At 40.9% G+C, this 15939-nt stretch overlaps 1 protein-coding gene across 2 annotated transcripts in view; it reads right to left on the minus strand.

Moving 5' to 3' along the window:
• Positions 1 to 15939, minus strand: part of myo1ea (myosin IEa) — a 43777-nt gene that overhangs the window by 16657 nt on the left and 11181 nt on the right. For both annotated transcript variants that reach the window (XM_031846616.1, XM_031846615.1), the window contains exons 2-13: positions 13106 to 13246; positions 12056 to 12145; positions 10863 to 10957; positions 7581 to 7668; positions 5803 to 5892; positions 4753 to 4884; positions 4299 to 4433; positions 3880 to 4012; positions 1223 to 1419; positions 1027 to 1107; positions 536 to 622; positions 352 to 435 (exon numbers count right to left, since the gene is read on the minus strand). In XM_031846616.1, coding sequence (XP_031702476.1) covers positions 352 to 435; positions 536 to 622; positions 1027 to 1107; positions 1223 to 1419; positions 3880 to 4012; positions 4299 to 4433; positions 4753 to 4884; positions 5803 to 5892; positions 7581 to 7668; positions 10863 to 10957; positions 12056 to 12145; positions 13106 to 13246 — 1353 coding nt within the window. The remainder of the gene's footprint in view (positions 1 to 351; positions 436 to 535; positions 623 to 1026; positions 1108 to 1222; positions 1420 to 3879; positions 4013 to 4298; positions 4434 to 4752; positions 4885 to 5802; positions 5893 to 7580; positions 7669 to 10862; positions 10958 to 12055; positions 12146 to 13105; positions 13247 to 15939) is intronic.

Raw genomic sequence — 15939 nt, forward strand, 5'->3', positions numbered from 1 at the left:
ACTAATGATTATTTTACTTATTGATTAATTTGCCGGGTAATTTCTTGAAAAATAAAAATCACAATTTCCTAAAGCCCAAGTGACATCTTCAAATCACTTGTTTTGTTCAACCAACAATCGAAAACCTGAAGGTATCCGCTTTATTATCACAGAAGACACAGATCACCTGCAAATCCTCACTTTTAAGAAGCTGCAACTAGAAACTTTTCAATATTTTACTTGAACACTTAATTAGCAAATAATTACTGGTTCATTTTTTGATGATCCTGTCGTTTCAGCTCTATGCATAATTGTCTATTACTGTGTGTTATCCACATGCAGCACTCTAGTATTCATGTGCGGTTTATTTACTTTGCTCTCGATGAGGTCACAGACAATCTTGTTGTTGAAGTACTCAATCTGAGTCCACTTGATGCCCTCTTGCACATACTCCTCCTACAAAGAGAGACATGAGTCAAAATATAAAACATGTAATGAGGCAGCAAATTTAAACCACAGAGACCAAATACAGGAGAACACTGTGGAGGAAGTTTACCTGCTCTGCCTTCAGAGTCAGCTCGATGAATATCTGCTGCAGTTTCTCATTCACAAAGTTGATGCAGAACTGTTCAAATCCATTTTTCTGATGAAGAGTTAACACAGTTAATTAAATCCACACAGACTAAGTGAGATAAGTATGAGTACAGAAATCCACTAAGTACCTGTTGTTAATATTAGGAATGCAAAGATCTTGCTAACTAAAATAGTACAAAAACATTTAGTTCGTCCGATCTCATCAACAATATTTCTCATTAAGCAAACTAAACAAACAAGTAATCAGATTAGAAAAGCTTGTTGAGGTCTGCTGTCTCAAACGGGAGACAGAACTTAATCCACATACTTTATAAATTAGCTTTATCCTTTGAGTTTAATCTCTTTAAATGTTCAAAGTTAACACCCGTTAATCTTTGATTTAGTTTATTCGTTGCTGCAGGGTAAAATTCCAGCAGCCATGTGTCGGCCTGTGAAAAAGTCAAAAACACTTACTTGGAAAATTTCAAATCCGTAAATGTCCAACACTCCGATATTGAACTCCTGATGATCTTTCACCATGGCTTTGTTGATGGACTGAAATCAAAGGATTGTGTTCCCAAAATAAATCTTCATTATACTGTAGATTATCACAGCTTTGTCACTTATGAATACTGAAATCTAACACTGTACAAACATGTAATCATCATACCTCGACCAGGAAGTCAAACACTCGCGAATGCAGGGCTTTGGAGAGGGCGTCACGTGTGTGACAAGCCTGCTCTACATTCAGCGTCACGTCGATGGACTCCAATGTGCTTCCCCACTTGCTGTCCATCTTCCGGCTCGTCAGTTTCTCCTTCAGACGGTTCTGGTCAATTCCAAGCAGAAAGGCAGGAAAGGCTAGAACTGTTAAAAGACAGAAGAGACACGAGAGGAGAACACAGAGTGTATAAATAAACATGTATAATTATGAATTCTCATTTTCCAAACAGAATCTGTATTTGCCGTTTTTTCAGACATATAGATATATCTATATCAATATATATAAGTACAGTATATTAATATAATTACAGTCAATTTGGCTATTTAAGCATGTCTAAATGCATATTATGCTGTTCTGTTATGATAAACTGAGAAATAGAGCAGCATGTTAATGGGTTATACTCTAAAAAACAAAGAGACATCTCTTATAAAACCAGTATGCAAATCAACATGCACGATTGCATTCATTGGAAAGGCAGCCTCATGTGACCTTTGAGTAGCAGAGAGAACCACTGCATATTTAGAGCTCCACTATACCTTTTGCTCTTCATTTACTGTTATCTATCTCTGATAAAGTCTCCCAAATCAATGCACAAGTGTGGTGTAAAGCCACAAAATTGCCACAAACACTTGACATAAAAGAGCGTGGAGAACACCAGAGATCATTTGTCCCGACCTGGCGTTGATATTCTCCCCTGAGAGCCCCTCCCTCCCTTATTACAGTGACTCACTTCCCCAAAAAGGAAATGGCTCTAAGGCCTGCAGACTCACTTCGTCTGGGAATGCGTCAGACCACTGTAGCATTCCCCTTATGGGACGTAAGGGTGTGACTGACCATACGCCAGCTTAAATCAGGAGGAAAAGTCATTCTTTGTGTTCAGCATCAAAAGCATAGATTGTATACAAAGGCTGTATACAATATGTGTATTTCGGGAACAATGCTCATATGAGCACAAGTTCCCCTGCAGGACATTTGTTAGTCAAAGAGACACAGGATAACAAGAGGAATAGGAGGGAGTCACATCCCATAGGATGTGACAGATACAATGATTCTGTCACTCAATGCTTCATTTCTGCAATATTGACTCTGCTTATCTAATTTTAGATGTTCGCATGTGGTGCCAGATAAAGAACTCAAGCAAACCTTTCACAACTTTTTTAGAGTTCCATCTGCAGTGAGTTATGATATCATCATCTGGTGCCCCAGAGGTTTATAAAGGAATAGTTTCACATTTTGGGAACTTTTTTGGGGCCAAAACTTAGATGAGAAGATTGATACCAATCTCATATTTGTTCACTAAATATAAATGTCTGGCCAGCAGCGAGTTAGCTTAGCTTAGCATAAAGACTGGAAACAGGGGGAAACAGCTAGCATGGCTCTGTTTTAAAGGTAACAAAATCCACCTTCCAGCACCGTTAAAGCTCACCAATAAGCATGTTATATCTAGTTTGTTTAATTCATAGAACATTTTTAAAAAACGCCATGTTGTTGTTTTATTAAGGGGGTTATGTGTGGGACTAATTTTGCAGCCAGGCACAGTGACCTCTTTGTGCAGTAGTCTTTGTGCTTAGCTGAAGGTCAGTACAAAACCAACGGTATCTGTTGGAAGGTGCATGTTTAATGATGCGGCTGTAAAAAATGACATCTTTGGATTTCACTTAGTACAGTTACAGGCAGAGAGAGAATGTATATGCAATATTGTGACGTAAGGGGTCAAGTGAAGTCAAAAACCTTCTTGCTGACAACACATAATGCCAAACCCAAATATATTCCTAAAATAGTCATTATTACAAAACAGCACGTCACTGGCGGGATCAACTTACTTTTAACTAAATAATACCCCAACCAGCCAAAATAATGTCCAAATTAGTAGTCTCAACATTTCTTTCAACAACAGATGACGCACTGACTCTTGTTGCTGAGGGTAAGTCGAGTGAACTTGGCTCACAAAGTTTCATATGTGCAACACACTGCAGTTAAAGCACACAGTAAGTGAGACCGGAGGAAACAGGAAAAGCAGAGATTATGGAGCGCTGCTGTTACGTCTGCACAGAACAGACCGAGTCTTTGTACGCGGGCAACTGCACTCTCATCTGCATCATACAGACACAGCATGAGGAGCAGGGTGAAGGAAAAGAATAAAAAACAACAACAAAGACAAATAAAATGAGGCAAGAGAAAGAAAAAAGAGAAGAGGACAGAAGGAAAAGTATGTTTCCAAGTAATTCTTTGTCAGACAGTTGGCTGCAGCCCTGCATTAACACAATACAACTTTAAGGAGTGAAAGTGGCGAGGGAGAAATATCCTCCAAAACCAACCAGAGAAATGCCGCTCAGGACACTGAGGAGCAGAGAGACACTACAAAAGGCAAGAATGTAATGAGAAGAAGAAATTTACCACAATTCAGTCTCAACTTGAACATCAGCACCATTGTCTTTAGCCTCAGTCGTAACCAAAGAACTGTATCAGTCTTTTTAGCCACACTAGCTATGTTGGTCATCCACCTCTTTGGTCTCGACTCAGCAACTATTTATAAATTGCCATGTTTTTTTTCCCTGTACATTCATGGTTACCTGTGTGAACCATTATAAAAGCCTACTTACACTCTTCACTCTCCACAGCAGCGTAGTTGCCTGCTTCCTTGAAATTTATATTTCCGAGGTGCAGGACTCCGGCCACAATCTGAAGCACCATGGAGCGGTCCACTGCAGAGATGCCGATCACATCCATGGCATGCTGGGAAAAGCAAAGGAAAAGGTCATGCTAAATCATTGCTGCAGTGTGGGTTTATGCACTCCTGTGGTACCTAGCTCATGTCCTCTAATTACTCCTGTTGCGGTCTCACTGGTAAACAAAACCAGGAGGAGATCGTTGGAAAAGAAAACAAAAGAGGACCGGTAGGGAGTGAGAGGACTGGAAAGAGAAGGCTGTGAGCCACATGAACGCTGGTATGAGGTTCATAGACACACACAACACCACTGAGGGTGGTAAATTATTGCCTGTCAAAGGAATCTGACCGTACCGTCGTCTCCTGGAAGTCACTCTTGTCGTTTATGTCGTCCACTTTGTAGGAACCAGACTGATTGAGGTAAGTGTAGTAATCGAGGCTTGTGATTCCCAGGCTGCTCTTCTGCTCTCCACTGGCTCCTTCGATCAACTGCAGAGGAGAAATGAATAGTTCATTGTGGATGTAACAGACATGTTCTTGCACAAAGACTGTGTATAATGTCACTTTTATACATTTTCAGGCTTATATTTACGTGCTGTGCTCCACTTTGCATGTGAAGAAGACTGCACCATGGTAAACTATCTCTTCCAGGGACCTCGAGCCATCCACAGTGAAAACAAATTGACCCTCTTCCTGCAGCCAAATGGCACGTCTATCTAACCCAACGTGTCCTGAAATTCCCTCACAGACCCTCTTCACATGCCAAATGTGTCCCGTTCACTCTTCGGCTCGAAAAAATAAGCCTCACCTGATAGAATATATGGAAACTCCTCTCTCCAGGATTCCTCATGACAACACGTGACTTCTCCAGAAGGAAGTTGGAGATTTTCCCTCCATCTGGTTCGCCACCGGAGCTGAACTGGATCTCAAAGTATTTCCCCTGATGGATCAAAACATGTTTTTTTCAGTATTGGAGTAGGCTGCAATAATGTTTAAAGCCAGAGCTATAAGATCTTGAATACTGGCCCCTGGTTGTTCTTGTGCTAGTGGTGTGTGTGTGTGTGTGTGTACATTCATATATTGCTTTTTGTCCTGCTCTCTTCCCCAGACAAACCTGTAATGTATCATGGCCCAAAAGTGAACAGAGACACTATTTATTCAAAGACAGTACCTTAAAAGTAGCGATCTCAGGCCATTAGTGCCAAACCAAACTCATTTCCCCAAAACTGGCTCTAAAAATATCCTGACTAATGAGACAACAATGCTTTGTATGCTAACTTGAATACCAATTTTAAGCCTTTTTTGATCAAGTTACTTTGTAAGCAGTGAAGAATGTGCCTCAGTGGTTCTGCATGCATGTCTTTCAATGCAACGTGTCCTTACAGCACAGCTCTGGTTAACCAGGACACACATGAGGATTGCTTCCTCGTGCAGTAAAACAGAAAATCTGTTACTGCAAATCATTGTGTTCAAAAGTCTCAGCTTGGATCCAAAGGTGCGCCACAGAAAAGTTGAGTCCTCAAATTATTCTGGGGTAAGTAGTACCTATCTCTGAGCAAAACCGTCCAGGATTTGCCATGTGAGTGGGTTTCTCTAATTGTGTCTATGTTTCCCAGAGTCGTCCTCACTTACACTGCAAATAAGCTTTGACACACAAAAAAAAAATGTGTCCTTGGATGAAGATTTAAAAATTCAACTTTGTATTTTACTGCAATGGCTATTCATTTTGCCTGTATGTTTACACTCTTTGAAATGGCTTTTCATACGTTTTGATTAGTCGACAAGAACCTGTTATGAATTGCACTGCAATGCGTCCCGATTCTCAAAAAGTGTAAAAACTTAAAAATGAAAGCCTTACAAATCTGCTGGAGTTGTTGTTTCTCACGGTCTTGGCATTGCCGAACGCCTCTAGCAGCGGGTTGGATTGGAGGATGATGTCTTTGACGTGCTGCAAGGAGACAGATGCAATAAGCTGTTAGCTATGTCACAGACAGCAGGTAAGGATACCATACACTTCACACCCTCGCTGACAGGCTGGTGTGCACGTCTCTGGAACTTTCCACTCAAATACAAGCACAAGCACGCACACACACACACACACACACACATACACACACAAAGTCTGGAGGACATTATTTTTCCTGTGAGCCATCTGCATGTCAGAAACACATGAGTTTTAAATTGGTCCAGCAGACAGAGCTATTCCCACTTCCACTATTGTACACAGATTAATTCTTTTGCGTATCTAAATGTAGTCCTGTATGAAAGGAAAAATAACCACTGCACTTCACACTTAAAGCTATTTATAGAGAACCAAACAGTTCACTACTTTATCATATTGTATTCCTCCGAGGCAGAGGAGATTCTTCCTATGCACATTTTGACGAGTATTGACTTATATATTAATGTAGCTTCTAAACTAAATCCATGAGACAACAACTTCAAAGTGAGAACACATTTCCGACATGGTCTCAAGATGTTAAAATAAATTGTCAATATCCATAAGATATTTATATTTTTAGTTCGAGTTACGAATGTTGATCGATGTGATTAGTCTTTGTGTCTCAGACAGATGAACAGATGTGTTGCTGTCAGGGATTTTATTCTTTTTAAAACTATTCTCACACACATGTGAACACAAGCCATAAACACATTGCATAAGAATGCATGTGCTGTACTGAGAATACCGCACAATGTGTGCAAAGCTAAAGGGAACCATGTGAACGGGAAGCGATGCTGAACAGGACCTGGAAGAGGTGGAGGCATAAACGTGCTTGTGTGTGTGTGTGTGTGTGTGTGTGTGTGTGTGTGTGTGTGTGTGTGTGTGTGTGTGTCCACTGTAAAGGCCCCATTTGTTTAAACAAACAATACCAAGATAGTTATTTGCAACTTTCAACTCTGAACAAGTTTAACACATGCGATGTTGTCAGACTACCAGCTCTACTGTTAATCTCTAGCCTGGAGATGATTTCTAACGTTGCCTTGGTGGAAGCAGCTCTGAGTGGATTAAATATAAAAATCCCTCTGCCATCATGATGCAGGCATTTCCTCATCAAACTTTGGATCTTTATCAAGCTTAGGAACTGGACATATGCTGGTTTGGGGGGCTGCCAGATGGCTGAAGGGGGCTGGGTGAATAAGAGGCTGCTGATGGGCTGATAATGGGGTATAAGGAGGAAGATGATAAGAGGAAGATTTGGGTCTAACTAGAAATGTGCAGGAATGAAGAAGAAACATGTTTGATTTCATAAAAGTCTGCAGTGCCATTACATTAGATTGTATTTTGTGAATGATTCGAGAAGTAGGATATGTTATGAAGGATACCCATTCATTTGAAAATGTTAAATAAAATTAATTTCCACTCCAGTGAATATATAGTAATACTAATAATAACGATCGAAAAAGCATCTTTACACTCCAACCTTCTTCAACTTGAAGAACCTTGATGAAAAGCTTGCCACTATGAACGATTACTGCACAGAAGTGTGTGGATGCTTTCCCCAACATTTCACATTCAGCTCCAGCATGTCCAACATTATCGTTCCATCTATGCAGCTCAACATCTCAAAGATCTCAAACGTCTCGTGCATCTATTACATACCGTCCTCACAAGAAAAAGAAAGCAGCACCTCTCACCTGTACTTTGGGTCCGCCCCCTGACACTCTGGAGATGTAGCTCATGATATATTTGGCTGCCACAGTTTTCCCCGCTCCGCTCTCTCCACTGAAAAACAGACAGAAAGTTAAGCATGCGTTTTCACATTCTTACAATCGGCGCAGAAAATTTAAATCCACCTAATGCAATAACGAATAGCATGTGATACCTGACTTTATGCTCAGACGTCATGTAGACCTGGGTGGTTGTTTGGTATTTTAACCATTCGGCATGGAGAATGAGACATTTATGTGCTTTTAGTGATTGTATGTGCATGCTGCCATTATTTTCAGTTCCAACACATGGGAAATAATATAGTTTTTAAGCTGTAGGTGGTTTGTTTACATGATTGAACTAATGTGGTAAACATGGTCATGATGATGAGGTTTCTTTTGAATTCCAGGTCCCAGCAATGAAGATACTATTTGTACATATTCTTTGTTAAAATGATAAAATCCTGCTTTATATCAAGGCACAACTACTGACTTTATTCATGTTGTGAGACACTGCAGACATTTTAAACTTCAGACAGCAAAGAGTAATTGCAATTGACTTTTGAATTTGCAGGTTTCTGTATGTGTTGGTGTGCGTGTCTGCATCTTTGTGTCCCACCTAAGCAAAGATGACTTCTAACCCATCAGTTATGCTGAACCTGCTGAATAAAGAGGGGAAATCCCAACTCCTGCTTTCATGTGTACACACTCTGTTTACTGTACAAACCAAAAGTTTCATGCAACTGGGAGAAAATTTCAACTCAGAAGCTAAATGTGTGTTAGGCCACAGCACATCTGGCCAAATGAACGCTGCAGCAACAAGGACATCAATTCTGTTTTGTCACATTCACAGATTTTTCCCCTCATTTCTTTCCCTGTCATCCTACACTTGTCTATTTTCCCCTTTGCCTTTCGCTTTGCCAGTGTCATATTTATTTTGATGTATGAGGTTTGGACGTGAATCACGGTGGAGTCTGTTTTCTTCTCTCTGTGCCTTAAAGGAGAGAGTCAGGTCGGTAATGCCTCTGTGAGAAACACAGCTGCAGACTGTTAGAGGCTGCCAGAGGAAGTCATGGGAGCCACTCTATTACACAGCAGTCTCTATATGGTTGTGACCCTCCCCCTATTACCTCCTTGTTTCTTCCAAATCCTTCAGCATTGTCTGGGCCTCCTCATTGCACATTTACTACTCAACTAACAACCAAAAACTGATACGCTGTTTTACTTTTAATGTCAGAAGAAAACCTCCAGAGCTCCATCTGAGAGCATTGTTTTTCCTCATGAAAGTTACTCTCTGGAAGAGCTTCTTTCAACACAAGCTGCAGCTGGATTGGGAGTCTCATTTGAAGGCCCCAATATGGGCTAGTCTCATTGTTGTGGCTATGAAAAGCTGAAGGCATTGTTAACTTCCGCAGAGATTTATTAACCAAACAAGGACATGAGTTAAACAATGCACTGCAGAGGCACTAAGATTTAAGCATTAACTTTCATAAATCATTAGTGACATCAGCTAAGGATGCACAGTCAACACTGAGTCCTAGTTTTAAATCTAATAAGGCGCACTGCATTCCTACAGAACTAGTTGCATGAACAGTATGTTCAAGTCGACTCTTAGGATTAGGGAGCCTGAGTTAATCTGTTTTAAGGCCCAATTCAACAGTCGATAAGAAGAGGATTTAGCCTAAAATAATTGATGTGCTGCGCTCAGTTCCTTGGAGAGGAATGAGCCAAAGACCGGAGTGGTGTATGACCTCATGTGCAACAGCTGAGGGGAAAACTACATCGGTGAACACGCAGGGCCTCTGGACAAAAGACTGCATGAACACCAAAAGTAGAGGACATGAGCCGTCTGTGAAGCCAGTCACAGAATCAACCGGGATGAAAGCCATCGACCAAGAGTCAGTTGACAGTACCAAGGGACAAAGATGATCCTCCACATCCGACTTGTGAGCGGCCATTAATAAGACAAAAGAAAAGAAGGTAATAAGCCAGCCAACACTGAACAAACTCGCTTTCATTTGCAGGATTATGTTTCAAGACAGAAAACATTGACTCTCTGTTGAAACAAACTTGGTGATCGTGTATTTCTGATCTGTGCTTGGAACATGTGAGGCGGTTAGTCCTCCGATGACATCTCTGATTTCATCTAATAGTTTGATGGGGAGTGCCAAACTGAAAACACTAACTTGCTCACCCCTGTCATCACATGCTGTAATATGCAGAAAGCAGGAAGATAAACTCAATAAAAAATCACAATTCCCCTACAAGAACAGTCAACACTGATCCACCAATTCCCCTTATGATTAATTCACACATTTTCTTAGTAAATGTGGAAAAGCGCTAACGCGGGCCGATGCTGACCACACCGCCGGGCCAGCAGTTCACAGCAGCCTTTGTTTGCAGAGACCTGGTTCATCATAAAACCACTTCCATGCTTTTTTTTTGCTGATTTAGTCGATCACAAAATCCACCTCAGTGCCTTTATGTGGGAAACTGAACTAGCAACTGCTGGCTGTCCAAACAACAGGCAAAAGTGCTGAAACAGGGGTCATTCATCATGAGGTAAGCACTATAGCAACCACACTGCTCAGGTGACTGGGCCAATGGGGTAAAGCCCCCATCATGACACCACACTTTTCTCTCCGCAGCTTTACAGCTCCAAAACAGTCACAGACAAACTCAAACAGGCCGTAAAAGTACCTAAAATCTCCCTAAATAAAAAAATGATTCTGGGCCAAGGACCATGCAGGTGTTCTTCCTGTTGCTTTCTTTTTAAGCCAGGAAGTTCTTCAAAAATAGCCACTGTAACTGCTGCTTTGTTCCCATCTCAGGTCCTGTACTGAGGCCATGTCTAACTGTGAATTGTGCATTCTTTTCATATCTGGGTACGAGTACATTTCTTTCTCTTCTTTTGCATTCCAGCTGAAAATGATACGATGGAAAAACACAAAAGAAACACGTCACTCTCAGTCAATCAATGTTGTGGAACCTGTTCTGTTCTCCGATTCCCCTCCCGACCATTATCACAACCTGCAGAGGCTCAGCAGCAGCTACGCTTTGTTCAAAGTACCTCACAGATCACATTGTACAGATTACTATCTCAAGTCTTTGTCTCACACTCTCTCCTATCCTATCCTATCCTATCCTGGGCAGTTAGAGAGGAGGGAGTTCATAAAATGAACACTCAATCAATTTTTTGTCACATGTGATTAGTTATTGATGTGTAACGAAGGCTGAGAATGATGCATGACTGTATTTTCAAAGTCTTACCTGATGATGACACATTGGTTCTCTCTGTCAATCATCATGTTTCTGTACATGTAATCTGCCAGAGCGTAGATGTGAGGAGGGTTCTCATACTGAGCCTGAGAGTTGACAAAAAAATGCAATCAATGAACAAACAGCGTTTGTAACTTCGTAGAGGTTGTTAATCCAAAACTATTGTTGTCCGTGTAGCCAAAGCTTAATTTATCTATTCTTTTGTTTCATAGACCTCTGTTGTTGTCAAAATACACTTCACTTCAGCCACACTGTTGCGCTGGGTGACAGATCCCAGCATTATGCTGAACACGGGCACTGTACTGTATTTTCACTTGATCTCGCATATACAGCATCCTGCTGCTATAAATACTCACTAGAGCCCCAAATGTGTATTAATCTGCAAATGAAAATAATCCTCCAAAAATGCCCTATTTACTCCTGTTTGAATAACATTTGCAAAAAACTACAATGGCCAGCTGTTTTAGAAAATGACCTAGCCTCTTCAAAGAGACAGGCAGATAGGAAAGTCGGGAAGTAGTGAGAGACGGATTAACACATGATTGAATATGGTCTTTTTTGGAGCATTTATTGACACTAAAAAATATTAAATATAAAATATATATTAACCCCGCTTAGGCCTTGATCTGCTCTAAATAAGACAATATAGGACAGCTTATAAATGCTAAATCTTTTGCCCTACAACGTCAGTAACGTAATGGTTGGTTCAAACAATTCTGAACTTTCTGTAGTTGGAGCTGATAACACCATGCAAACCTGAACCCGCACTTAACTGTAATCTGCCAAACTGTTAAATCTGGCATGTGTATTGCTGAGTGTTTTCACAGTCACTTAGGATATTAGAAGTCTTTCAGTGTGTCCCTGGCTTAAGGAGACAAGCCCACTCTCAGCAGGCCGGCCAAGAGGGGAGGCAGACTCAAACAGGCTGTGCTGTGAAGGTACTGCCAAGTGTTCTCAATGGTTGAGTCAAGTTTCTGACAGCAACATCTGCGCCAGTCCACTGGAAACTTCGCACTGCAACTAACCCAGTTCATGTCAAAGCCTTTGTCCTTCGCACTGTTGCCATCTTAAACCCCCAGACATATCAGTGCTTTCACAGTATGAAGTGAGTTTTCCGGTCTGAATCTTTCACACAACAGAAGCCATTGAAAACATGCTCATCGATCATATAGTATCCTACTTACTGCGCCTTGATACATCTCAACTTCCTTTTCCCCAAAGTAGGGCATCTGCTTGAAAGGGTTTATGGAGATGAGCACAGGACCAATATATGTCTGAGAAGGTTATACATTAAAGATCATACAAATCAGCAGAAAAAACGTCTTATTGGAAGTGCAAAAGTTATATATGAATTGTAAAACATTCACTCTTTAATGGCAAAACATCTGTATTACATTTTTGAAAGATATTATAGTATAGAAAAGAAATGACTTAATCTAAGGCTGCCATGACGTCAAGAGTGCAGCAGTGGAGTATTTGGTGATCAGGCCTGAGGCTAAATAAGTATCCAGTGCTTACAAATGACAGAGAATAGACCGGCCATATAACACTATGAGGTTTTATGCCCTGAAGCCAAAATGCAGCACAAGGCAAATAGAGCTGCTATTGTGGGTGGCCTACAGTGACCCACAGGCTTGGCAAGGAGACCTCACAGCTACGGCTATTTACTGACCCAAATCAAAGGCCCGACTCAGAGAGTTTGAACCTGAAAGTGCCAGCATTTACTAAACTTCATAATCCTGAGCACTGCCGGAGAGAGGATGAAGTTTATGTAATGAGCTGCTCAGCATTGCTTTTCAAAGGGGGTTATTCATTCATTCATTTGACGTCATGAATAGCGTATGTGTGTGTGGCCACAGCTGCACTTTAGAAACCTAAACCTAGCATTTGTGAGATGTACTGTATGAAAATCACAACTCCCCATTTTAAATCCCCACCACAATAAAAAAAAATGACAGCAGCTGTTTCTTACACCACAGTGAGATAAAACCTGACTTTGGTGAAGGAGTGGGAGATAAAGGGTCTGGGTGGAGGTACGTACAAAGAGGCCTTTTGGCCCCTGCACATGGCAGAGACTCAGGAGGAAGGCGTTACCTCCCAACACTGACACGATTACTCAACTGCTACAACAACACTATGAATGACCATTCAGCTATTCTGGGAATAGCAGGGATGAGACAGGGGCTCGGCTATTTCTCGCCGGGGTGTGAGCTGCGATTGTGAGCAAAGGATACAAAGATGTAGTCATCCATGTATCTCTTCTTGAGGTTGTCCACGATGGCGTCCTCATTGATCTTGCTGAGCAGCACCATGTCATCCACTCCGCTGAGTTTGACATTGTGGCTCTGCCAGTGGTACCGGTACCCCCGGCTCCCCTGCAACAAAACGCATACAAAGTACAATTGTTAGTTCACTGAGAAAGACACAATGAGACGGTGTGGACTAATCGAGAGTCTGACATCAAGGTGACACTGACGCACTGCTACGTCAAGGAAGAGCGTCTTTACAGGACACTCAGAGGCCGAGCTAGTGCGGTTTTATCACAAAAATGAAAGCCTAGGGGAAAATGGTTATTATCACAGCAATGAAAAGTCAAAGTTGTGCACATTTTCTGATCGCAGCAGCACAATGAGCTGGGTTTACTTTGAAACAGTGCAAGGTCAGATTCCCAAGAGTGCTTTGTGTTATTTGTCCAAGTATTAAAGATGCTCTGACCCAACTTTTGTCCACATCCTAACAATGTGGTTTGTTCCTACATTCCTGTTTTTGTTTTAGCCGAGTGAGTCTCCGGAGAACTGAGGTCATTCATCATGCGCTATGAGTCAGTGTTGTCTTGCTACTGTGGACGAGGTTCACAATGTGCTGTGAGGAGTGAGCCTCTTTCTCCTGGATGGAGAACTACTCAGAGCTGCAGAGAGCATCCAGAACATTAAGCCACACACAAGTTAACTCTTGACTTCCTCCCTCTTCAGTGAGCAAGTGATTGAAGAGGAAGGAGCAGTTAGAAAAAAATCAATCATTCTGTCATACTTCAACAGCGAGATACTGTACTTGATGTAGCAGAAGAGGAGGGATAATATATTCCTATAACATATCATTTATCTATATTTTTAACCCTGCTAGAGGAATGTCTCTTTGGATGTCAGTCAGTCGGTTCATCACTTTGGTCCAGAATTAAATATCTCTACAACTAGAGGAAAAATATCCATGGAACTGTTTACAGACATGATCCCCTGACTTTTCCTCTAGCGGTTGATATTTGTGGCATTTAGTAAAATGATCCAGAACAGCTCCTAAATTTATGTTTTGAGTGTCAGAGATTGTAGTGTCCTTTGGATTTCAATATTATACAGCCCATAAAATATCATACAATGCAGGAATGAACAATGTATACACAATAGTCTGAATTTACACTGACTAATCTTTAGTTATGGAAACAATCTTCAAAACACCAAAACTGTGAGTAAAACAACAACAGATATCAAGTCGATGAAACAAAAACAGCCAAGAGCAAAACCCTGATCCACAAAGTAACGCCACAATACAAAACAAACCAGTGGAAAGTCATTTTGCATTTAGCAATTAACTCTAAATGACTTAGCAAAGGGGGAGGGCCAGCAAGCTTTTAATATCCTTCAGGGTGACTTCATTCTTTACAACAGCTAAATTAAAACCACTTTACAGACTCGGTCATAGCATGGGAGATGACGAGGAATGTTTACAGCTCTTCACCCTAATTCTGTAGGTATTTTCACCTCAGGAGGCGAGAAGCAAATTATAGCTTGATTAATTCTTCAGATCACACCCATTAACATGTTTTACTGCTTTTTAGGTGCGGCAGAGAGAGATGCTGACTTCCTTCCTTTCTTAGCATGACGACAGGTTGATGTCACTCTCAGTGACAAAAGCGCCTCCTGACAATGAGTGAAAAGAGGGGAGGAACATTTGATCGGAGAAAAAAGAAAGTTTCAGGCAAAATGTATGTAAAACTGTTTGGACTGAAGATTGTGGATGTGGACGTTAAGCCTGTTTTCACTTTTCTTTGTACCACTGATTAACTCTTTTCATTCAGGCCATTACTGGCTGCAACCTACTTATTAATAGTACTATGACAGATGAAACCATTTTCTCTAAAAGCAGACATTAAGAGAGAGCGCTGGCAGCCACAGAGTGAAAACACTTGAAGATGCTATATTTAACCTCTCTCTGCTATGTCTGGAATGAAAGTGTGCAGATTCAAAAAGGGAGAGGTAATAAGCTGGACATGTAGGAGGTAAACATCTAATATTCAGAGGATTGTTTCATCTGTTTTGATTCAGGCCTTGTGTAATGAGGCAAGAGGACTAAGAAAATATTCTTACTTACAGCAGTGAACTAAGGGAGTAGCTGCACAGCGAAGGAGGGCAGCATATGTACACACACAGACTTCTGGGAGGTGCCTGAAACAACCACTCTGCTTGAAAATGAAAATGGCTTTTTACATTATTATTTAACGTACTTTTATCAATCTGGCAAATGATGAAGATATTTTCCTAAATGTTTTACTGAATTCTGGATTTTCTTGTAATGTGGCTAAAAAGCATAACACAATGAGGTAGTGGCTGCTCACTTACTTCTATATTTATTTATTCATTTAAACCTACAGTAACACTGATGTTACTGAAGGATGCAGATGTTAAATACAATCTAACTTTAATAATGCCTTATAAGGGAATTGGACATTTTAGTTTAGGCAGTACAACATACATATTGTACATTAAGCATAACGTTTTTTTTGTTTAATTCTCAGATTAACAGTAAATTATTTTATCTTAGAGGCAGGTAAACACAACAGCAGCCCATCATTACTTGTTGGCAGGAGGGAGTATTCGCTCACAAAGAAGTGACCGAGTAGATGAAGTATGTGTTAGTGGTTACAAAAATAACCAAAGTCCATCCATTCAAACCAGTTATCCTCGAACAAAACAGCAACACACACAACTCAAAACACAATTAGTTGTATAGGTGTTATGATAAGAAATCACACACACACACACACACACACACACACACACACACACACACACAC

Source organism: Anarrhichthys ocellatus, unplaced genomic scaffold (assembly GCF_004355925.1).
Source record: "Anarrhichthys ocellatus isolate YVR2014 unplaced genomic scaffold, GSC_Weel_1.0 scaffold6, whole genome shotgun sequence".
Taxonomy (NCBI): domain Eukaryota; kingdom Metazoa; phylum Chordata; class Actinopteri; order Perciformes; family Anarhichadidae; genus Anarrhichthys; species Anarrhichthys ocellatus.